This window comes from Phaethon aethereus, assembly GCF_964289735.1.
Source record: "Phaethon aethereus genome assembly, chromosome: 3".
Taxonomy (NCBI): Eukaryota; Metazoa; Chordata; class Aves; order Phaethontiformes; family Phaethontidae; genus Phaethon; species Phaethon aethereus.
In genome coordinates this window covers 63,489,358-63,514,649 of record NC_138576.1, presented here as the reverse complement: position 1 = coordinate 63,514,649, position 25,292 = coordinate 63,489,358, and the positions used below count along the sequence as shown (strand labels likewise).

Sequence of the window (25,292 nt, the reverse complement as noted above, 5' to 3'; positions counted from 1 at the left end):
TATTCTGAAGTGTATTTGTGAATAGTGGAGCCTCAATTTCATACAAATGAAAAATGTTATACCATATTAAATAGTCTTGCAATTTCTATTTCTCTAAGCATTTGGATGCACATAAATACATATCTGAATGTACAAACACGTACAAAAGACATTCGATATATAGTTATATACACAGATGTAAACATAACTATGAGATACGCATAACAATGTAATAATTATGATAATATATTTAGGTAGATAGATAGACAGATAGGTAAGTATAAATATATCTCACTTTAATTTTCACTGGTCTGGATTTTGCAACATTGTTGTCACTAATTTAAACAGACATCCTACACTTTTTTTTCCTCTATACTGCTTCTGATTTTTTTTTGTGAATGTCTACCTAAGCTAAATAAAGGTGGCCCTAAGTGCATACAAAAACATTAACAGGAAATATCATTTAGCATTTGCAAAATGCGTCACATGTTTAAAGTATTGTATTAAGTATTTAATCATAAGTCCTAAAAACAGTCCTCAAGACACCGTGAGCATTTCCACCAGCAACGGTGCCACGTAGGGAAACAAGTTACCACAAGGCAGAAACCAAGTTGCCACCAAAGCCCTACACCGGGTCCTGGAACCAGCACTGACTTTTAACAGTGGTATTTATGTAAAGCGGGTCCAAACAACAGGAATTTAGAAGTAGTACTAACTGTTCGTGAACACACTTCGTCTCCAACATAGCATTAGTTTTGATAGCACTAAGAATGACACAATCCATATCTTAAAAAGCAGCAGATAACAGCAAATGAGGCACCAGGTATAACCAGGTATAGCCTGCCTATTAACCAGGTATATTTTTTATGATGATGAAAAAAAAATGTGCTTAGGAAAAATGGAATATACTGCACTATTCACATGTATTTCTGTCAATCATAAGCCTTTGAAAGTTGGATCTTTCCATCAAAATTATCTCAACTAGAAAAGGTGCCTGGATCAGAAGTTTTCCTTGTATTTTATGCTCACCATACCTTCAAAAGTTTTGAAAAATTTGGGGATAGACATGGTACCTTCATAAAGTCTTCATCTTCCTGAGATTTCTTAGCTCTTAACAACGTATCTTTATAATAAACAGAAGTTTTCATCTTTTTGACATTTCTTAGTCCTTAAGGATGTATCTTCATGACAAATAGAAGTTTTCATCTTTCTGAGATTCCTTATTGCTTAAAGGATGAAGACAGAGCTTTCCTTTAAAACCATCCACATGAGAAAACATTCTAGTAGAGATGTTTCTATTCAGCTAGCTGAGATGGCAACAGTCTTGGAAGGTTTCCCTGATGTTGCATGTTTTGTTCTTCCTTTCTGAAGATATGATCATTCGTTGGTCATGAATATTTTCATTACTAAGGCGAGTGTGCTTTGGAGTGGGAAATGTTAGATCCACTGAATAATTTGCTTGTTGGAATGATTTCTGGTTTCTTTTTTTATATATATTTCTGCTTTATTACCAGAAATCTGGAAAATGTTGCAAGGTATATGAGCACAAATTTATCACAGCCTTTAAGTAAGCATTTTATTGTTGCTTCTTGTAAAAGATTTTTCATATTTCCTTCCTATTATTAGAGGATGCATACAAGAACAGATGTTCTCTTTTCCTTAAGTAGGTCGAAGTTAAGACTTTATTAAGATTTATTAACACTGTCTATATTCTTCTTGAGCTATTGCTCACTGACAACATGTCAAATAGAGTTTTGCTCTATTTCTAATTTTCTGTTTCTAAAGAAAAAAGACAAAATTAAGTCTTCACATGAACTTCTAGTATGAATTTCAGAATCCCATGTCTTCCAACATCACTACATTCAAACTTTGACATAGTGCAGCAAAAAAATCCGAAACCCAGAAACATAAAAACCAAGCTGTACCAGTACCAAGAAGAAAAAATATAAACTGACCTCCAAAGACCATGACCTGTTACCTGCTGTAAACCTGTCTTTTGAGACTCACCTCTGACATGACATATAGAAAGAATCAGCCTAATTAAGATGGGTGAAAAAGGTAATTAATATAAAAATCTTTGTATTATGCTACATTACTACTTGACCATCTTCTCATGTTACCGTATTTCTTAAAGATCTGCAGGTGGATATCTTAAAGACAGTATTTTTGCAGATCTTAAAATGGTATTTTTAAAGATATTCCCAACACATCACACAATATACTCCTAGATTTAAAGGGGTGACTGCATTTAAGAAAAAATCCTCAACATTGTCTACTTATTCAACGTAGAGTTTTTTAACTCATGTTCTTAATATGACTAATAGCAGCCCCAAGTTCCACTATCAGCTACTGGGAACTAGCCATCACAGAGAGGTTTATTGTACAAGCCATTATCCCACAGTCTCTCAGTCCACAGACCTTCCATGTGTACCACCTGAAGTTCTAGCTATACACGACTTGTGGCAGAAATGAGAAGACAAGCCTAGGGTATTAATCATAGGGATGTGAAGCTTCTGTTCAGATAAATCAGGAGAACACAACTGTAATTTCTAGCGTTGCAACAATCTAGGCAAGGTGTCTGTACAATGTCTAAAGTCTTGATGGTATTCTGAACAGTTATGAAATCTGTTGTACCACTGAAATTCTCTATGTATATAAATATAGTCCAAGCAAGGTCACATCTCTGCCAAACCAGAGACATTTCACTTAGTTTTAATCATCTATAATTACCGTACCTAATATGACTTAGTCACACAGGCTGTCTTTATAGTCAATAGAGAGATGAGCAGCTGCAGAGAGCGATATGTCTCACTTATCTTAAACACTCCTTTTAGGATGAGAAGTGGAATTGGATTCTGGGGATGGCTAGTTAAACATAAACTTTAGCTGCCAGCAAGAAGCCCTGCACAGTGTTCCTGGAGAGCCAGGATTAAAGGACAGACTTCTGCCAGACTCTATGAATATTATTAAAAGAATTGCCTAACATACACTGCAGAAAAAATGGCTTTTCAGGGATATAACTTATAGACACAATTGATATAAGAGGGAAATAAAGATGTACTTACCAAAAACAATAGAGGACTCACAGTAGTAGTAACCATTTGGTTGCTTTTTTTTCAACATGGAGCAAAGATCTAGGCGGTGCAGGATTTCATCTCCAAAATGATGGCTTTTAAAATCTTCATACAGGCTTGAGTCAATTTTTTTCACCTTCAAATAGCAACATAAAATTCAATTAGGCATTCTACTAGAAGACCAAATTTTTATATTTAATTCCTATAGATTTCATTTTAACCAGAGGTATAGTTAGGATGAAAAATTACTTCGAGATGTAAAAAGAATACTGAAACAATAATGTGCCAGATCTTCTGTTCTTAGTTAAGCACTGTCTGCTGCAGAACTTAAGGAAATAAGTGTCATTACAGCTCCTTTCTACCCCTCCCTCTTCAGTCCTGTAGGAAACAAATCAACATACACAGTACTATAACTGCTTTAACTTCCAATGGTTTGCAACAGTCTTCATGGAACATGTAGAAATTATTCTTCCTGTCAGCACTGGGCATGCTACTACACGGAAAAATCTCAGATGTTTGTCAAGGGCAATTTTCTGGGTCTTTAAAATCACCAAACAGGAAAATGCAGTTGTATTTAGCTAGCACTAGGTTTTTTATCCCAGCAAATCTAAAAAACTTACAGTGATTTATAATATCAGTATCATTATGTAGTTTTTCATATACAAAGTGGAACATAATAAATATTCTATTTGTCTGTTTTCAGAAAGCCTCATTTCAGTAGTTATTTTAAGAGTTTAGGGATCCTCATTCCATTGTATTTTCAATAAAAATAGATGATGTCTGTAGAATTTTAATATTTTCTCCTTCAATCTACCTCAGAATAACGCTGTTTCCTTTTTAAAAATTGTTACTATATGCCAAGGGATGTTAGGAGTGACCACTGCCTCCAGCAGCTCCAGCCCAGGGCTCCTATTGCCTGTAAGGATCTGCACATTTGGTACTCTAAAGTCTAATTTAGAGACTTTTGGCCCCCTAAAAGATTTAGACTCTAAGTCTAATTTAGTGAAGGTCAGAAATGTCTTTCCATTTCCTTAATTTCTGAAACAATGACATCTAGTGGTAGATGCTTTTCATTTCGGGTACGCAACCTCCCTGGACGTCTACATTTATTCCAGCCTCACGTAATTATTTAAAATTTAATATTCTATGGCCAGATTAGTCCTTATGTACTAAGGTTACTTTGAAATTAAATCATCATTCCTTGCTTTTTGGCTGACAGTTCTTTGAAATACGTTTAGACATCAATCAGTAATAAAAAAAGACCCTTCCAGCAAGGAGAACACTTGTCAAAATGTGAAGCCTTGAGTACTTGTGGAATGAAATGAGAAAAAGATCAAAATCACCACTTCACGCTCCCATAAAAAATAGCATTTACAAGAGGTTGAGAAGTTGCTTGTCAAAAACAGATCGGTAAGGTGTGAATCAAATGTTGAATGCTCAGGAATTGAGTTATGCTTGTGATGCACTACTGAAAGATATTTGGAAAAGCAGCCATGGGAAAACTATGATATTTTTAGTAACTTGGAGCAATTTCTGGAGCACTGTTTGCAATGAGACATGAAAGGATGGAACAATGCAGGTGCATGGGAAGGTCACTGTCCATTTCTTAATCGAAAGGGCCTGGAGCAGTAGAGATGAAAGAGGAGTTGCTACCCCACGGGAAAGTTATAGATGTTGATTACAGAGATATGCTATAGCTGAGGGAGGGTGAGAAACACAGTACTTGAGAGGCCATTTTGTAGCATTTGGTGCTGGAAGGGGAGGAGGAAGACACCTGCCTCTTGAGGAAGAGCTATAATGAATGGATGCCTGTAAAGGGATATGGCTGTGTAATGTGGGCCTGGAGAGGTGCTGCATGTGGAGCTCTTGCAAGACTGGCAGGGCACCAAGGAGACAGCATTTGGTAGCCCTGTCATGTCTGTTAACTCTGTCTGTGCCTCCTTTGTATGCAGGCAAGGAAGATGCAGCCTGCCGTCCCCAGCCTGCAGTTCAACCCTCCAGCTGCATGGAGTCACTGCAGCTGCTGCCAGCAGGTGGCCAGGCAGCGTTTGCCCCTTCGTCGGACCAGGGGCAGGCAGGCTCAAGTGGCGACAGGCCTTAACATGGCTGCAAAGTGAGGCACCCAACACCCTCCCGTAAGTGGCTTCTGTTTCCATGTAGCGGACTCCACAGCCAAAACCCCCATCTCCCAGCACCATACGTCCAGCTCTCTGAAGGCGAGGGCTGCACATGAAGATTCATTTACAGTTGCTGGAAGTAGCTCGTTAAGTGAACTGCAGAAGCTGCAACGGTTCAAAGAGGCGAGCAGTCGGGAGCTGGGCATTGACTGGGTAGGGACAGCCATGGGTCCCACTGGAGCACTGGCAGGCGGTGCAGAGGCAGGTCATGGAGATGCTACATGGGAGTGGATGCTTGGCATCTCTTGCCGGCCGGCTGCTCAGGGGGCTTCTTCCAACCACCTCCCCTCCCTTCCCCTCAGCGGAGGGCTCCGCGGAGGCCGGGGAGGGAGATAGCGAGCCGCGGCTGGGCCCGGGGCAGGGGCTGGCGGGAGGAGCTCGAACCCCGAGGAGAGGGTGCTCCCATTCAGCCGGGAGGCCGCAAGGGAGGTCGAGGGTCCGTTCCCCGCATGACAGCAGGTACAGCTGCCGGGAGAGGGCAGCCGTGGGCGCACGGCAGCGCGGCAGGGGCGGGGGCGGGATGGCGGCCGTGGCCCGGCTGCGGAGGCAGCGCGGCGCCTTTCTGCCAGAAACCGGCGGCGGCGAGGCCTGAGCGCAGGGAGCCTGGCACCTCCTGAGCCACCGGCCCGGAGAAGAGGGAAGGGAAAGCTGCCAAGATAAAACTTTTGGGCTGCAAGGGGACGCAGCAGCCGAGACAAGCTGCCCGTCTGTGGTAAGGAGGGTGAGTAGAGTGGGGGGAAAGCAGGAGAGGGTTGGAAGTGGGTTGCTGACAGCGACTGTGGGCTCTGTAGCACAAGCTGTTTGGCATGGCTGATCCCTATAAGTACGTTACGTACTTTATAGAAACCGTTACTATGTGATGGTGCTGCATAAATAGCGGGGTAGGTATCTGAAACAATGACCAGTTTACGTGGCTGCATTGTTGTGAACATCTGAGGTCAATGCGCATGGGCATCCTATACCTCTGAGAGAGGATGATTTTGTACATGCATATACATGTCCATGTACAACAGGTATCTGGGCATACACACATACTTACTAAAATATAGGATACAAAATAAAATTGTAAAACTATTCCAAAATTGCTGGTAGTTGGCTCAGTTACACCTTGCTTGGAAGCAAGATGGTGGCTGTAGTTATTGGCTGCATCTTTTCACTTGAACAGGTAACACCTGTCTTTAATTCCTGGTAGCATCTTAGTTTCTCCAGGGTTGGAGGAATGAGTGCTAACCTGCTGTTGTCAACTACAGTTACTTCTAAGGACTTTTTGGATGAGTTGTGAATAAAAACAGCCTTCTCCGACAGAATGAATGCCGCATCAGTCACAAGTTGTGCCTTGCCACCACCACTTGGGCCTGAACAAGAGGACCAAGAGTGCTCTGAGACACATATGTCTGTTTTGTGGTATGCAGGGCAGCTTGCAATTACTTATTATGATACAGAAGATTGCTCAGTCTACTTCATGCCTGACACACCTGATAATGAAGACCTCAAGCTACTGCATAAAGTTATCGGGGAAGTTAATCCTCAATGCATAGTCACCACTGCTAAACAGGACCAGAATATTGCCAAATTCCTAAGCAACCTAACAGCTACTGCTGGTGATAAAGATATAGCAAAACCAGAAATTGTCCTGTTTCCTAACATAGATTTTGGCCTAGAAGTCAGCAAGCAACGGATCCTGTCTAGGCAATTTCCATTTATCCCATCTCATATGACTGCAACAGAGAAAATTCTCTACCTGTCCTCAATCATCCCTTTTGAGAGCCCACTCATGATACGAGCCCTAGGGGGGCTCCTTAAGTTCCTAGACAGGAGAAGGGTTGGAGTTGAGCTTGAAGAAAGCACTATTGCAGTTCCCATTTTGGCCTTTAAAAAGTTTGTGCTGTCAGATATTGTGAATATGGACCAAGACACTTACTGTGTCCTGCAGATATTTAAAAGTGATATCCATCCTTCTGTGTACAAGCTGTCCAGTGGATTAAAGGAAGGATTCAGTTTATATGGAATTTTAAACCGTTGCAAGTGCAAATGGGGAGAAAAACTGCTGAGACTGTGGCTCACACGACCTACTCGAAACTTGACAGAGCTGAACAAACGCCTAGATGTTATCCACTTCTTCCTGCTGGCTCAGAACCATGAAACAGTCCTCACTCTTCAAGGCTGCCTCAAGAATATTAAAAATGTGCCTCTTATTCTAAAAAGAATGACTCTTTCCCACACAAAAGTTAGTGACTGGCAAGCACTCTATAAGACGGTGTACAGTGCAGTGTGCCTTAGAGACACATGTCGTTCTCTGCCCAACACTATTGAACTCTTTCAGACTATTTCACATGTCTTCACTGATGATCTGCAATACATTGCTAGTCTGATCAGCAAAGTGGTGGACTTTGAAGGCAGCATTTCAGAGAACCGCTTCACTGTTAGACCCAATGTGGACCCCACCATCGATGAGAAGAAACGAAAGCTGATGGGACTGTCAGACTTCCTTACAGAAGTGGCACGAAAAGAATTGGAGACCTTGGACAATCATATTCCCTCCTGTTGTGTGATCTACATTCCTTTGATTGGGTTCCTTCTGTCCATTCCACGGCTACCAACTATGGTGGATAAGAGTGACTTTGAAATTGAAGGCTTGGACTTCATGTTCTTGTCAGAGGGTAAACTGCACTACAGAAGTGCTAGGACTAAGGAGCTAGACAGCCTGCTAGGTGACTTGCACTGTGAGATCAGAGACCAGGAAACACTTATTATGCACCAGCTGCAGACAAAGGTTTTGGAGAAGTCTGAAGTGCTTAACAGTGTGATTGAGTATACTGCACACCTAGATGTGCTACTAGCTTTGGCAATGATGGCCCGGGAGAATGCCTACTGCCGGCCACACTTTACTCACCGCCACGGCTTCCACATCAAGGATGGACGACATCCACTCATGGAACTATGTGCAAAGACTTTTGTGGCCAATCCTGTGAACAGTGGCGAGGCTACCAGACGAATAAAGATCATTACAGGGCCGAACTCATCTGGGAAGAGCGTCTACTTAAAGCAAGTAGGTCTTATAGTATTCATGGCTCTAATCGGCAGTTACGTCCCTGCAACAGAGGCAGAGATTGGAGTAATTGATGGGATTTACACAAGAATCCACAGTAGGGAATCGGTTTCTGTAGGGCTCTCCACTTTCATGATTGATCTTAACCAGGTTGCCAAGGCAGTAAACAATGCCACAGAGAGGTCCTTGGTACTTATTGATGAGTTTGGTAAAGGAACCAACACACTGGATGGCCTGTCCCTTCTGGCTGCTGTCCTGAGGTACTGGATCAGTCAAGGAACACAGTGTCCACAGGTCTTTGTCTCCACCAATTTTCACAGTTTAATGCAGCTAGAACTCCTGCCTGACACACCTCTTCTGGAATACCTGACCATGGAGACCCACCAAGATGGAGAGGAGTTGATATTTTTCTATCAGATCAAACAGGGCATGTCCAGTGTTAGTCATGCTGCCAACATCGCTGCATTAGCAGGAATGCCAGCCAAAATTATTGAAAGAGGAGTGGAAGTGTCAGAACTGATTCGCAATGGAAAAGCTATCAAACGTATTGATCATCCTTCACACGGAGATCGGATGGAAAAATGCAAGTCTGTTGTGGAAAAGTTTCTTTGCCTAGACCTTGATGATCCCCATGTGGACTTAGAAGATTTCATGCGTAAAGAAGTGCTGCCTTCTGCAGCCTCAGTCCTGTAACAGGGGTATGTGTAAAAGCAAAGATCACATCATACCTACCACGTTCACTAGGAGAGTTTGGTAATTTAAAGAATGATCACTATGACTAACACCTCACGCTACATTTAGCTTGTAACAAACTGTCCATAGTCCATGTCCTTATTTCTTCTTATTTAAAACAAGTACTGTTTTAAATAAGTACAAGTTGTTATATATCTCTGCAATATGGTGTATGATATGAAAGCAGGAAGACTAAAAGAAGAGAATTCCAGAACCTCTTCCAGCTGTTGTTGTGCATTTTCTGTTCCTGTTGTTAGATCTTCAGATTAAAAAAATACTGTAGAAAAATCACAAAACATTTCTGCTGGCCTCATGAGACTGTGAAAGCAAAGTGTTTATTGTTTTCTATTGTGCCAAAGTGATCGTTTCAGCCATTTTAGGATCAGCACCAAAAATTCCAAATAAGTATGTGCCTCAGACTCCCATATCAGCAAGTAACAGTTGTCACAATACAACCCACTGACATAGAGGCTGATAAATGGAAATATAGAGGGATTTAATGAGCCCTGCGGCTTTTGTTATATCAGTATTTCTGTCCAAAATGCCAGAGATCCCAGGAGTCATTATAAAAAGAATGCTGGAGGTCAGAATCAGCAGGGACTGATAAACAGGGGAAGTGCTTCGGTTTTACTGGGAGTCACTCTCTTCTCATAAGGTTCTATACGGTACGACTATGTATCTATGCCATATGGGTATAAACAAAAGCAAAATTACAAATCTAGGAAACTGAAAACTATACTAGGCGTCTAAAACATAAATTAACATTTTATATTCTGTTTTCAAGTATTGAGTAAAACTTAACATTAAAGGAATAATACCAGAAAGGGAGGATTCCCTTTCACTTCTCTTGTCATGCAGAGGATCTTTACTGAACACAGTAAAATGTATGCATATGCAACAAAAATTCATGAACAAATTAATGAAGCAGGACACATATATAGGTACTATAGAAGTAATAACCCTTCCTGCAATGAGGTAAGTATGTGAGATTCCTTGTCTAAATAAGATGGAAGAGACATTAGATAGCTTATTGTCTGACTGCCAAAACTTGCTATAACTGTTTACAGTACGGCTAATATAATAAAAGACATCAGCAGATATACTGCATCTCTCTTCAGCTATATTTGATTTCAAGAAGCCAAAAATATAAATGTCACATAATTTGAGAGAAAATTTACAGGAGAAAGAAGTATTTATCTTCATAATTATCAGAATTAAACACCTTATCTGGTATGTCTAGTTGAAGATAGCAAAAAGATGAATGTGAGTGCACATTAAAAAGATGTGAATTTGGAGGCACTGCTTTGGGTTTGATTCAGTGTAGAATTTTCTCCTTTATGATGGAGGCATTATTAGTATTATTATAAAGTAAATACCTTATGTTATCTCTACATGAAACTAGGATAATGGCAAAAGTTTAACATAATTTACATTAAAAAATACAAGAATAAATGACTGAATCATGCAGTCACTGCTCTTGCCAGTGCAATCATCATAATACTGTCTGCAAAATAATACTAGCATCTTGACGATGTTACCATTGAAGCTGAATGGTAACAGCAAATCAGGCCTTGTACAACACTTGCAAGTGTTGTAAATACAAACAGATTTTTCTCACCAATATATTCTCTTACTAACTATACATACAGCATTCTAAAGATATACTGTACAGAAGACTATCATCTATTAAATATTCATAAATTATATTTTGGGCATTTTTTCTTGCCAGTCACTGTCTAGGCTAAGGATATACTCCTTACTAATTAAGCAGATGTCATCAGACCAATTCAGCTGTGAGTCGTCTTCTACCTATGAAATCCATTTCACAGTATTTGCAGTTCTGGCAGCACTACGTAACAAAGGATCTCCAAATGTCATATAGCATTTATCAAGCGTGCCTCACAACAGTCCCTGAAATAAACAGCAGTCTGGACGACTGAAAAGCAGAGGGGTTGTGACTGACTTGTGGAAACACAGGGGGCTAGTGAGGGAAGCAGGAATAGAAATACTATCTTCAAGTGCAGAACTCCAGCTGCTTCTTTCATTGTGTTTCGTTAGGTTCTTTGTAGAGGAGATAATTATACTAACCCAAGATTCTTATCATTCGAACAATCAATTGTGGAGATAGCTAAACATGTGCAAGTAAATTATATCCCTTTATCTCCTTCCACAAGGACACTGAAAGGCACACTGTACCTCCTTATTTTGGGGGAGTTTTCAGTGGCACATTTGATCTCAGAATTGTCCAACTAAGCATGAAGAATGAGTTGCTCCCACTTCTGAGTAGGTAAATGAGTTCTTTAACCTGAGAGGCTGAAGGGGGTACAATAACCCAGATAGCTTTTTTCTAACCCACTTTATCTCACATTTTTATCCTTTATTAATGTCTGTTTCCAAGTTTTTTGCATTTATCTTTTTTAGCTTAATGCTGTGCCTTCAAAGTGGAAAAATGATTTCTTGAGATCTTTACTCATTTTGAATTATCAAACCCTTTGCTTTGTAAATACCAGCAACCATTTGGGACAGTGTCCTGGTTTGTCCAGGAGGGGGAGTGGGGAGTGAGTGAGCGGCTGCGTGTTGCTTAGTTGCCGGCTGGGGCTAAACCACGACAGACAGTTAAAATCTTTTCAGAATGTATGCATTTCAAAAATGCCTGTAGCTGTACCAAGGTTTGAAAAACAGATTTTTTTTTTTTTCCTAAAAAATAACTTTGGTGGAATTTGAATGTCATTATGAGGAGAGTGGCTTAACAGAGTATGGCTTCAAATAAGGCAACTTACATTAAATACATTATAACGCTATAGCTGGAAACTACACTGAACTACTTTAGTTCTATTTTCTCTTTTATATGCTTTCTCATGTGATCTTCATCCACTCCCCCTTTCTTTTTTTCATACTGTTGTATGATCCGAAAATGCTATTGAACATTATATTAAATGTACTACAAAATAGTTATTCCCTTTATGTTTTATGTTTTTATTTATTGTTTTCAGCAAATGCATGAAACGATCTCATTAAATGCACAGACACAACAAAACAAAAAATTACAGTGAAGACTGATGTTTATGCCTGACAGCGAAAAAATCCTGATGAAATAATTAACAGATTTTTAATACATAGTATCTTTCTACACAGTGTATCTTTAGAATACCATATGCATTATCCAGCATTATGGAGGACTAAGGAAGATGATTTGGAATGACATTGACCTGGTTCTGTCAGCAGCAGTGAATATCAGAGCACAGAAAGTATGCATCCTGGCTAATCGCTCATGCAAGGTAGATAAATGTAAACAAAACCAACCAGCCAGAAAAACAACCAAAAAACAGAATGGCAAAAGCCCCACTCTGATTGTCCCAGATGTTTTAACCAAACAGTTAAATTACTGAACAGCTGATATTCTAGAAGAGCTGTGGATTCTTAAAATGAGTGTTTTAAAAAACAACTGTTAATACAAGCAAAAGCTTATGTGAGCTTACAAATTTAATAGCTACAGTATACCACCTACAACCTGTGGTCAAGTTCTTATTTCTGTTTCAGAGCAAGTATGTGTGCCCTTGAATTTTCTTGATGTATCTCAAATCTCACTGCTGCCTTCTAGATAATTTCACAATAGTACTTAATTAAAATGTGCAGCTGCAGCATTTTTTAGAGTTATTTCTAATGAAATTTTAAAGTATTTTTCTTTAATGCTTACTATTAAGGAAAAAAAATCAAAATACTTATATACTTTAATTCTCATCTAAAAATACAGTTTTTCTGAAAATTATTTTCCTGGACAATGTTAAAGGATGACGTACAACATTCTACACAATGTCAGCAAGAAAATTTTATGGAGGTATACTTTATGTTAAACAATACAATAATCCTGTTAAATTAGTATGAAATAAAAAACTAGCTATACTAGTTTTGCTTCTATTTATCATCACAGTTACAGCTTACTTTTATGTATTTATTTTGTTAAAAAAGCTAATAAATAGGCAAGAAATAACTGCCTGCAAGAGAGAATACAGAAGATGTGTTTCATTGCTACTCTGAAATTCACCAAAGCATATTCAATAGAGGGAACTAACAGTTTGCATATTATGCATAATCCAAATATAAACACTGTGTATTTGCTTATTTTCTCCTATACGGTAACAAAACAAAACTATCCAAACAAACTGCATGCATATAATCTACATCTAATAATAATTCTGTAATCTTGAACAAGTACTTTCATCCTTTGGTCTCGCCTAGTTTCACAAAAGAAAACAGACCACGATATTAATGGACTGAGAATATCGAGAGTGGTAACTTAAAGTACAGTTCAGAGACCACTGCTTATGTGGTAGATGTACTAATTATTCTTTCTAATAAAATCAGTATCTTCAAGCCTTACCTCTTCAGCTGGTTACAAAGTAGAAAGTATGATGCTATAGCATAAGCAACTCCTTTGTTCATCTCCAAATTAAACTTTCTAGATTGCTGCTGAGCTATGTGAAATGTGAGCTCACCTGCTTACGTAGCTGTGTTGATTTTGACAACTTCATGAAGGTCAGATGTGGTTTAAAAGCTCTTTCTTCTCCTGCAAAGATGCCCTTTTCTTGAAATATTTTCTTCATAGTCTCTGAGGAGGTAGAAGAACGTAGATGTACAAAGATATTACATGATAGAATGCTTAAAAATGTGCTTTCTACTGTAGTGAGTCACAGCTGCTCCACATGGAAAAAGCAAGATGATAAGTAATAAAAGGAAGAGAGATTTCTAGTTAACTTCAAAGATACATATTATTTCATGTGAAAATAGTCTTACATTTGCAGTTAATATGGGTTACAAATTTGGCTTTACTAAAATAATGGCAATTAGAAAGCTGTCCATGCTGTCTGCTTTTGCTAGCAAAATAGGAACTTGACATTAAAATTGTTCAGGAGTTACTCTCACTGGAAGAGATATGGAAACTTCAGGAAAACTCTGAGTATGTAACAATTCTCTCCCTTCAAAAACACTATTCTGTGGTGAGTTCTATTACTTGTATTTGGGTAATCTCTCACTCAGACTAAAGGAAATCTGAAATTCAAAGCTGTAAATTCTGGCACTGGATTTACATGGCAGAATTAGAGAGCATATCAGGTACGCTGATGATTTTTGTTTGTTTTTTTCAAGCTTCACTATTGCCTTCCAAGCTAATTTCCTGTTTTTAATGTACACTTTTATCTGTCTACAGCCCAGGCCAAAGCAACTCTACTGCACTGACCTAGTTTACAATTTCCCAACTATTTCATTTCTTGGAAATGTATTCCAGCATAGATTTTGAATTATGCTCCATATTTCTTTTAGATGAAGTACTTTAAATGAAAAATTTGTTGTAATTTTGAAAAAAAGTTTAGATAAAATTGACAAAACCTGTGGCAAAAATAATACCAGTTAGTAGAATATTTCTATTACTGAAAACCAGAAAATCTGTGAAATCTTTTTTTTTCCTTTGCAAATACAGACTCCAATTTTTCACTAGCTGGAGGTCTAGCTGACTTATACTATCCTTGAACTAAAATCAAAGTAGGGGAAAAAAATAAAATCAATCTTATCACATGAAGTTAATCAGCCCTTACCATAACAATGTATTTGCACATAAGTCTTTTTTTTTTTTTTTGCCTGATAGTTCAACTGTAACAGAAAGATCCAGTGCTTTATTCTCTCATCTGGAAGAAAATGCATTACCCTGGGAAGGGAACAGCACAGCTAGCTGAAAAAAATAGGGAAGGCCCAAGGAAGAGGAATATAGAATCACAGAATAGTTTGGGTTGGAGGGGACCTTTAAAGGCCATCTAGTCCAACCCCCCTGCAATAAGCAGGGACATCTGCAACTAGATCAGGTTGCTCAGAGCCCCGTCCAACCTGACCTGGAATGTTTCCAGGAATGGGGCATCTACCACCTCTCTGAGCAACCTCTGCCAGTGTTTCACCTCCCTCACTGTGAACAATTTCTTCCTTCTATCTAGTCTGAATCTGCCCTCTTTTACTTTAAAACCATTATCTTATCCCTTGTCCTGTCACTACAGGACCTGCTAAAAAGTCTGTCCCAATCTTTCTTATAGGCCCTCTTTAAGTACTGGAAGGCTGCCATAAGATCTCCCTGGAGCCTTCTCCTCTCCAGGCTGAACAACCCCAGGTCTCTCAGCTTTTCTTCATAGGAGAGGTGTTCCATCCCTTTGTTCATTTTTGCGGCCCTCCTCTGGACCATGGCATACAAAGCCAGCTAGCATAAGTCTGCCAGTTCATGCTCCTGTAACATGTCATTCCGGAGTCCGTCCTTTTTACCTTTTTTTGTTTTCTGTAGTAACTATTTAAGTGAGCTACTTTGAAATAACAATTAAGAAGAGATTTTACAGATTTATACATTACTTTGCAACAGAAAAGTTCTAGAAGAAGCTCAGAGTATTCACTTGGGACCTGGAGATCAAAATTCACTTCTCTTTCTCTGCTGCCTATGATTTATAACCTTAGGCTCCACAGCCTATGCAACTAAAGTTGAGATTTTGAAAGAAGCCAAGGAAGTCAAAGACCCAAATGCCATCTCAAACTGGCCCACTTGAAAATTCTCTTTCAACCTTCACTCCCCACTTACAAGATGCTGATGCATTTTACAAAAAAGAATTAACCCAACCTTTTATCCTAATTCACAGGATGCTGAAAGGACAACTGGATGAAAACTTGTAAAGCATTTACACAATGGTAATAGGGGTCATATTACTGTGACAGATGCTGAAAATAACCTACCAGAACAGTTGAGGTTGGAAGGGACTTCTGGAGGTCATCTGGCCCAACCCCCCTGCTCAAGCAGGGCCACCTAGAGCCATTTGCCCAGGACTATGTCTGGATGGGTTTTGCGTATCTCCAAGGATGGAGACTACACAACCTCCCTGGGCAACCAAGCCAGTGCTCGGTCACCTTCACAGTAAAAAGAGTGTTTCCCGATGTTCAGAGGGACCTTCCTGTGTTTCAGTCTGTGCCCATTCTCTCTCTCTCCCCCTCTCGACTCATGTATGTATATATAAGCATAACTGCTATTTAGATCTACATATCTAAATCTACACATCTATGTATCTAGATCTATAGGCCTACTATGTATCTATAGCTACAGTCATGTATCTATACACAAGTATGGCCTACCTACATGTATTATTTTAAATTGTGTCTGTGGGAAACATTTCTGTATTTACACTGAATCCCCACTAAGCTACTGTGCAGCTGTGCACACAAATGCTGCTGAGAAACAGATTAACATGTCAGAACAGAAGATTACAAATAAATGTTTGCTGCTACTTCAAACTGAGATATGGAAGTTCAAATTAAGTTGTTTAGTTATGGTACACATGTATTTCCATGCATCCAATGGCCTGCTTATTTTCTGATTTTAGTAAGCTGATAAAGTGTTACATTTATTTAAAACCAAAATTATCTGTAACAAAGCCATTTTCTGGTTCCTTTGTTTGATTCTCTGAACTGCAGTATTTGGGGACTCGCTGACTTTGATGTTTCAGCAAAGGATTAGTCTTATCAAAACCAGGTTTAAGCTACCCCTGTGATATTCTGACTCAGTCTTGTGCACTGTAGTCTTTTTTCTTCTGTAAAAGCTCAAATTCTTTCTGCTATCATGTCTTATGCCAAGCAGTGTCTTATCTCTCACTCTGCAATTAAGATCAGTAGTGGTGAAGATTTGTACCTCTAGGGGTACACTGGATCAGTGCCAGACCAGTGGTTTGCCAATGTGCATCCGATCACAGGATTTTAAACCCAGTGTTTTCAACAGAGTAGGCTGATAATATGGCACTATAAATGTGTGCTACAGTGGGGCGGGAGGGTACCTACACCTGCTGAACAGCAACCACATGGCCTGCGTGTCTTCATTTTGTGCTAAGTAGCTTTGTTCAATTTCTGCTTCTATTTATCTTTCTAAATTAATCTTTCTTCCATACATGGCAATGCGAATCAAGAAAAATCATAATGAAAAACTGGGTCAGAGAAAAGAAAGCATAACTTCAGAGACATTGCCATTTTAAAATTAATAGATTGACATGTGTGTCTGTGTGTGTGTCCACACATGTTCTCATGGTGATCAGACCTCTCGCACAGCTTTGTCATGGCATAGACTGTTATTAAACATCACACGCTCAAGAGATTGGCCACACTTGCTGGTACTACAGACAGCCCAATTTAGCAGTATTTGACACCGAGGGAAACCGTGACATTTTACTGGTTAAGGTGACAAGCATAATTAGCACAATGTTTCCTTCTTCAAAGATAATGAAAATACAAAAAATAGTGAGTAGGTGGAGGAGGGAAAAAAAAGAAACAAAGGGAAATGTATTCCTGAGAGCACAAGAAGGTTTAAAGAGAATGTAATGCTATTAATATCCATGCAGCTCTTTCAAGAAGTGACCACAAGAAGGGTTTTAAAAGAAATAGGGAAGAAAGCATAGACGCTGTGGGCAAGAGAAAGTTCCAGGCTTATGGGATAGCACGAAAGTGGATTTGAAGACCAAGCAAATACACGAAGGTTAAAGCTTATGATGGGGATTGCCTCAACTGAAAGAAATTAGAGGCCAGCACCAAGAATGTTAGACTGGCAATGCCCCTAGGTCTAAACAAATGAGGACCTGCTGTCTTTCCCACCAACATTACTAGATAGACTGAAAAATCAAACAAGGTCTATGTTTCCCCATATGAGATTCATAGAATCATAGAAGACTTTGGGTTGGAGAGGACCTTTAAAGCCCATCTAGTCCAACCCCCCCCCGCAATGAGCAGGGACATCTGCAACTAGATCAGGTTGCTCAGACCCCCATCCAACCTGACCTGGAATGTTTCCAGGAATGGGGCATCTAACACGTCTCTGGGCAATCTCTGCCAGTGTTTCACCTCCCTCACTGTGAAAAATTTCTTCCTTCTATCTAGTCTGAATCTGCCCTCTTTTACTTTAAAACCATTACCCCTTGTCCTATCACTACAGGCCCTGCTAAAAAGTCACAGAATCACTAGGTTGGAAAGGACCTTCAAGATCATCAAGTCCAACCATTAATCCAGCGCCACCATGTTCCCTAAACCACACGTTTTTGGAACACTTCCAGAGATGGCGACTCCACCACCTCCCTAGGCAGCCTGTTCCAATGCCTGACCACACTCTCAGTGAAGAAATTTTTCCTAATATCCAATCTAAACCTCCCCTGGCGCAACTTGAGGCCATTTCCTCTTGTCCTATTGCTAGTTACTTGGGAGAAGAGACCAACACCCACCTCACCACAACCCCCTTTCAGGTAGTTGTAGAGAGCGATAAGGTCTCCCCTCAGCCTCCTCTTCTCCAGACTAAACAACCCCAGTTCCCTCAGCCGCTCCTCATAAGACTTGTGCTCCAGACCCCTCACCAGCTTCGTTGCCCTTCTCTGGACACACTCCAGCACCTCAACATCCTTCTTGTAGTGAGGGGCCCAAAACTGAACACAGGATTCAAGCTGCGGCCTCACCAGTGCCAAGTACAGGGGCACGATCACTTCCCTACTCCTGATGGCCACGCTATTTCTGATACAGACCAGGACGCTGTTGGCCTTCTTGGCCACCTGGGCACACTGTTGGCTCATGTTCAGCCGGCTGTCAACCAGCACCCCCAGGTCCCTTTCTGCCAGGCAGCTCTCCAGCCACTCCTCCCCAAGCCTGTAGCGTTGCATGGGGTTGCTCTGACCCAAGTGTAGGACCCGGCACTTGGCCTTATTAAACCTCATACAGTTGACCTCCACCCATCGATCCAGCCTGTCTAGATCTCTCTGCAGAGCCCTCCTACCCTCCAGCAGATCAACACTCCCACCCAACTTGGTGTCATCTGCAAACTTACTGAGGGAGCACTTGATCCCCTCATCCAGATCATCTATAAAGATATTGAACAAGACCGGCCCCAGAACCGAGCCCTGGGGAACACCGCTTGTGACCGGCCGCCAGCCGGATTTAACGCCGTTCACCACAACTCTCTGGGCTCGGCCATCCAGCCAGTTCCTCACCCAGTGAAGAGTAAACCTGTCTAAGCCACAAGCCGCCAGTTTCTCCAGGAGAATGCTGTGGGAGACGCTGTCAAAGGCTTTACTAAAGTCCAGGTAGACAACATCCACAGCCTTTCCCTCATCCACTAGACAGGTCACCTGGTCATAGGAGGAGATCAGGTTGGTCAAACAGGACCTGCCTTTCACGAACCCACGCTGGCTGGGCCCAATCCATTGGTTGTCCTGCAGATGCCCTGTGAGCACTCTCAAGACCAACCGCTCCATAATCTTCCCCGGTAGTCTGTCCCCATCTTTCTTATAGGCGCCCTTTAAGCACTAGAAGGCTGCAATGAGGTCTCCCTGGAGCCTTCTCTTCACCAGGCTGAACAACCCCAATTCTCTCAGCCCTTCTTCACCTAAGAGGTGCTCTGGTTATTTTTGTGCCTGAAAAATGTCGTCCAGGCTGACTCATGTTTACAGCTTCAAATTATACTCTAGAAAAGTTAAGGCTATTTTTACAAGCTCAGTGACTTCCTGGAACAAATTTTTTGACAGTTTTCAGACCATCTTTCATGCAATTTGAAGTACTCTGCAGTACCATTTTGTATCTTAATTTTATAATGTCAAAATTACTGAATGTCATCTGCCTCTTACATTGGATATGGCTGAATCCATTAGACAACTGTTTCCCCATAATTAGACTTGAAATGTGATATATGAAACTTACTCAAAACTGCTATATACTGGAAAGGCTCAAAAATTCAACAGCTAGATCAATACAGAATGATTCCTGGAAAAATTGCACATTGAACCTTATTCCATAATAAAAATGGCCATCTTCTTTTTCCTTATCTAATGAAATCTTGGAGACTGCTACATACATACATTTTCTTCCAGTCTATTAATTTTTGCTTGTCTCTAAACCATGTTTCCTCAATTAAAAGTTTTAGAATTTAGAAACAGTATTCTGTCTGTTTATTGAAAAAATTTTTACTTTACACTTGGAGCTGAAGAAAAGCTAAGCATAGATAACTTATAACCATCATGTTAAGTCATGTTAAAATTCTTAAGTTCTTAATCGTTTTTTAAGAGTATTCTGTTGACTCTCAGTTAGCAGAATTTTGGGTTTTAAAAAGAAGCTCTTATGGTCATCCTTCCTTTCCTAATAGCACTGAGCATAATGCACTTGCAAAGCCTTACAAGACCCAGTTTCCAAGCCAATGAAGAACTCAAAGCCATCTATTTCAGCTGCTGATATTTATCACAACCTCAACTATGTCACTAGAGATGAGCACCACAAATTTAAAAAAAAATATTTTAGGTATCATGTTATGCTTAGAATACATAATCAAAGGCCGCATCAAGCACCAAACTTTCTACTATCCTACTATGAAGACCATTATAAATGATAAAGTCCCTGGCTGCTGCCTGACAAAAAATACTGACTCCTGAACACCTCCGTGATCGCCTATCTCTGATGAAAAAAAATGGTGGCTAAACCAGGGTCAGTTGCTTCCTCATGTGCTGGTGACTTTTATCTCCAGGATGTAAGAAAAGGAAAGCCCTTGCTTCTCATCTCTCCATATGAAAAATGGCTCTTTTTTCTCACCATCACATTTCTCCTCAAATAGTCAGATTTACACTGTGCAAAAAGGTAAATCAGAGCCAAGCCAATTTCCCACTGGTTCTTCCACTGCTACTTGGTTATTTATTACTTTGGCTTTTCTACAGTGAGCCGTCACTGTACCATACCACTATCATGTATCAGTGAGCTACGCGGTTATTTCAAACATGTATCAGCAGTATGCATGGGTTGTTCTGTTTCTCTCTATCACCATACATGTTTATAGAAGAAAGATGTGCTCATTCATAAGTAGGATCCAAGGAACCACTGGACCAAGCAACCCCCGCTTTTTGCACAGATGCCAATAAATAAGGTAAGCCTTACAGCGTGAACAATGATAATGTGAAGGCTCGAAGTGCTAGACTGAAATAGAAATTTAGGTAGGACTTCTTGATGAAACGTGGTTCTTTTACTGAAAAAGTTTGTCACAATCACAAAAAGAAGTGGGTGAGAGTACCTTCTTTTAAACCACAAAACCCATTATCTTATTGCTTCATTTTAATGAGATGTTTATCAGAGTTATTCAGTTTGTCAGGACAATATGAAGAAGAATGTAAATTAAAACCTAAAAGCATTTGCTGTCCTTGCTTTCAGAGAACCATACTTCACATTTTTAGCGTTAAGGAACAAATGTGGAGATCACTAATGGGTGTTTTAGAGGAATGAAGGCAATGAGCATAGTGAATAGCACGTCCAGTTTCATTAAATAATACAGCAGTGCTCAGTGGCCTTTAACCAGATCATCCTATGTGTTCTGTACAGACAGATGTTATCAAAAACATCTCATCATAAACAATCAAGGAGAAACTGAATGGCAGATTCAGAGCCAAACATGCACGTCGTTAGTTTGTTTTACATACTTCACATACACAACTACAGTGAGAATAAAAACCTTAATAAATATCAAGGTAGAAAATTAAAAGAGTATGACAAATTTAAGGTATTTTGAGCTCCCTACTAACTGAATAAATTCCTTGCAACAATTTAAAACTTTGCTTCCAGTCCCACCTGACAATCCAACAGCAGATTAGAGATTACGTGGACTGTAAAAAACAAAATCCTCCCATAAGATTTACTTTATCCTTGCCTTACAAACAGATCCTCTACTTACTCCTGCTACCCTGACTTCCCCTCTATTAAATGTTGATTCTTCCCCTTGTATGTGCCCTCTCTGTATCTTGCTGAAACTGCCATTATACAGCCAAATGTCATTTTTCTTAGCAAACTGAAAAGGTTTTCTCCATTCTTTCTGACTCCTTCCACACAGCTGATCAAAATTTTAAGACCCTGCGTGAAGAGTAGTAGAGTCCAAGGGCAGGAGAGGCACTGCTACAGTGCTCCAAAGCCAGGCCCCTTTCCCAGCCTATGGCTCTTGCATATCTACTTTAGCTTCTTCTACCTGTCATGCGGCACAAAAACAGCAAGCTAAGAGTTTTAGCAATAGCACAGCATTCAACAGTCCCACGCAACAAATGCTGAGCTCCAGAGCAAACTATTACCTGTTGGAAGCACAAACTCATAAAACTAACTGGTGTTATTATACTAGGCCTTAATAGTAACTGTTTATTTTCACTAAAATGTTTTCCCCTGTTGTCAACATTTGTCTAGTCAAAGGGCCTAAAACAAAGAAAATTGTCGTGTAGTGCAAAGCTGGATCAGAAAATGCTGCATGCAGAAAAAGACATAATATCAAAAGGCATGAACGATGCTTAGGTCTGTTGGAATCTGCCCTTGATGTAAGTAAGTACTATCAGCAGGTAGGTGTCTTGTCTTGGCTCTTGTAATGAAACAAAAAAATTGTTGGATTTTTTTCTGCTGGTTATATTCATCACACAATACAGCATATATATATTTGCTGACATAGATTCTTCAGACAGCAGAACACTGCCACTTTCAACTTTAGAGCATGCTTCTCTCTTGCTGTGGATAAGCCAAGTTCTTACATATCCCAGTAAACTTCTGCTGCACACATTAGCAGGAACTATAACTAATGGCACATGGACTAGAAGTAAATCTAACATGTCACAGCAGTACATTTCCAATGCAACTGTTATGAATTTAGACTAATAGCTTTTTGTTCACTTTGTACAAATCAGTTGTTTTAATGGAAAATTACAACAGTTTTGAGTTCTCAGTTTTTCCATCATGTGAAATGACTGAAGAATAACTATTAAGAGGCAAAATTTAGCCACCTAGCACTAAAGTGAACCAAATTAACCGAATTAAACTATTTCCCTAGGCTCTCTGAAGTCAGGGCACTGGAACTCATCCTAAAATAGATGCTAAATGTGTGGTTTCATAATTTTTAAAGTTCATAAACGACCATTCTTGCCAAAACAGACTGTTCCTCTCCAGCCCCATGCCTTCAACTGCTCCTATCTTTTCTGCCAACAGTCAGAGCAATACAGTGAACTGTAGTGGCAAACTGAATAGGTTAAAAATTAGCTGGCAAAGGTAAAATGTTAATTTAACCACAGCTGAATTCACCACGTGGCTGCACAAATGCCCAGCACAACAAAAGGGGCCGGACTGCTTTGGTATGGTGACAATGCCAGCTTATGCTTGAGTAAAGTTGTAATGTACCTAGAGAAGATGAGTCATGTGTATGACTCGTTTTCCATTTCTCTCTCTCTAGTATGGACTGCTAGGAAAATCAATTTGGTGATATTAGACTAAATGCCAATTTAAAATAAATGAAATTAAAGGAAATGACTAGTTAGGTGTACTACATGTCTGCCTAGTACAGTCCTAACTGTATTAAAATATTTAACCCAACAAATCGACATTTCTTAAAAAACAACAAAAGAAAAAGGACCAAAAGCAAATTAAACAGTTATTTACATAAACAGAAAAGTAACTTTTTTGTTCATGAAATACAAGCTCCCTCTGATGGTCAGACTATAATGTGCATCATTCATCCATAAAACCAAAATCTGCAAATCCTGTGGGTAAAAACCAAGATTCACTTACTAACTTTTATCAACTTCGAATAGCATTTGCAATATAATAATCAAAATGAAAAATGAAGCCAAACAATTCGTTACCTTTTCCAAATTCACTTAGTACTTCAAATATTTTGTAGTGTAGCAAAGCACAAGAAATGAAGAGTTTTTTAAAAATCACTGTAAGTGTCATACATCACTTTTAGCTCAGGTTCTAAAAAGACTTGGACAAAGAGTGATTAAAATACGCCTCAGGTTTCTGTCTTAAGTTTAGCACTATTCCTGGCAGATAATCATATGATGCTAATGTCTTTTAGTGGATTGTTAGGAAATAACTAGCAAATCACAACAAAAGATGCGTATTAGCCCTGCTTTTCCTAAACTTTTGTCTCTAGCAAACTTACATTTACATTGCCATTAGCACGTACCATTATAATGCTGGAGAACATTCAGACGTTATTGGTATAACACAAATTTCCATATAACTTACGGAACTAAATTGACTCTTGCAGGAAGCTAATTTAACTTCATATATTTTCTATTGTTTCTGTTTCATCTTCAACATCCAGGTAGAATACAAAATAACATATGAAATCAAAATTCACCTTAGAGCATAACAGAAACCAAACATAATCTTGAAGTGGCAAAACAGTAATTCTGTAATAAACTAAACTTAGGTCTTGCCAAAAATCAAATCAGTTACAGAAGTGGTCTCTCTTTACTGCTCCACGGACAAGAGAATGATTAACATCCTGCAGGCAATACTGTATTTTTTTCTTCTTTCTGACAAGCTAGCTTCAGTTTTAAAATTGCAGTTTTACAGGGACACAAGTTATATCACAGGCAAGCTGTACTAGGAGCCAGAATAAGCTTGTGACAATTAATTTCTGTCAAACATATAAAACCTCAGAGCAGTATATATGAAGGGCTGATAGCAATCTTCACACAGATCCTGACAATAGCAGCCCAGCAGAAAACGAGTTTCCGATATTTTCTCTTGCAGCTGTCTCTCTAAAATTGTGTATGCAGGATACTATCTACAGAGCAGGAATACTAGGCATAATTTTGATATACAACTTGTTTTGAATTAATATATTAAATGTATTACAAAAAATAAACTCAACAGACCATTTCTGCTAATATGATTCTTTACATAAGAAGGTATATTTATTGTCAAGTATAGCCCAGAAAGTACTACATCGTCTTTTCCCCAAAATGCAACACCTTCAGGAGGAGGTTTGGCTCTTAGAGAACCATCTGCTAACGTGTTGTAAAAACTGCATGCGAACTGTGTTGCAATTAACTCTGTAAGTGTACTCTTCTGTTAAAGGAATTACACATGTGATAGCTTGGGGGAAGGGGGAGAATCCTAACAACTCTCTTGTTTACCTCATCAGTTCTGAAGAATTCACATGGATTCTTCTGTTTACTATTACTTCACATTCCAAATTGCACTGCCCTGAAGGACATCTGTGTAATAAGAAATTTTCTCTTTTTTATCAGGTTATAATTATATATATATATAAATATAACATATTATACTTATATTAAATTCTTTGCAATTTAATCTAATGAAGACATATGTAGAAACTATTAAGTGTATTCATTTGCTTCCTATTCATACCTGGCCTTTCCACTAATTTAATATGTGACTAAGGTAACTTTTGAAACACACTTTTATAATCTTCCGGGCTACATAGTTACA

General features: G+C 39.4%; 2 protein-coding genes across 2 annotated transcripts in view; one reads left to right on the top strand and one right to left on the bottom strand.

Annotated features, from left to right (window-relative positions):
• The window catches only part of AKAP7 (A-kinase anchoring protein 7), a gene marked incomplete at its 5' end in the record, with an annotated part of 94,808 nt that overhangs the window by 50,952 nt on the left and 18,564 nt on the right, over positions 1 to 25,292 (bottom strand). Inside the window, 2 exons of the mRNA XM_081997780.1 lie at positions 3,045 to 3,189; positions 13,508 to 13,620. Of these exons, the coding sequence (XP_081853906.1) occupies positions 3,045 to 3,189; positions 13,508 to 13,620 (258 nt within the window). The remainder of the gene's footprint in view (positions 1 to 3,044; positions 3,190 to 13,507; positions 13,621 to 25,292) is intronic.
• Positions 6,537 to 8,972, top strand: MSH5 (mutS homolog 5; the record flags this gene model as incomplete). Its single annotated transcript, XM_081997777.1, has 1 exon — positions 6,537 to 8,972. The coding sequence occupies one exon, from the start codon at positions 6,537 to 6,539 to the stop codon at positions 8,970 to 8,972; it is 2,436 nt and encodes an 811-aa protein (XP_081853903.1).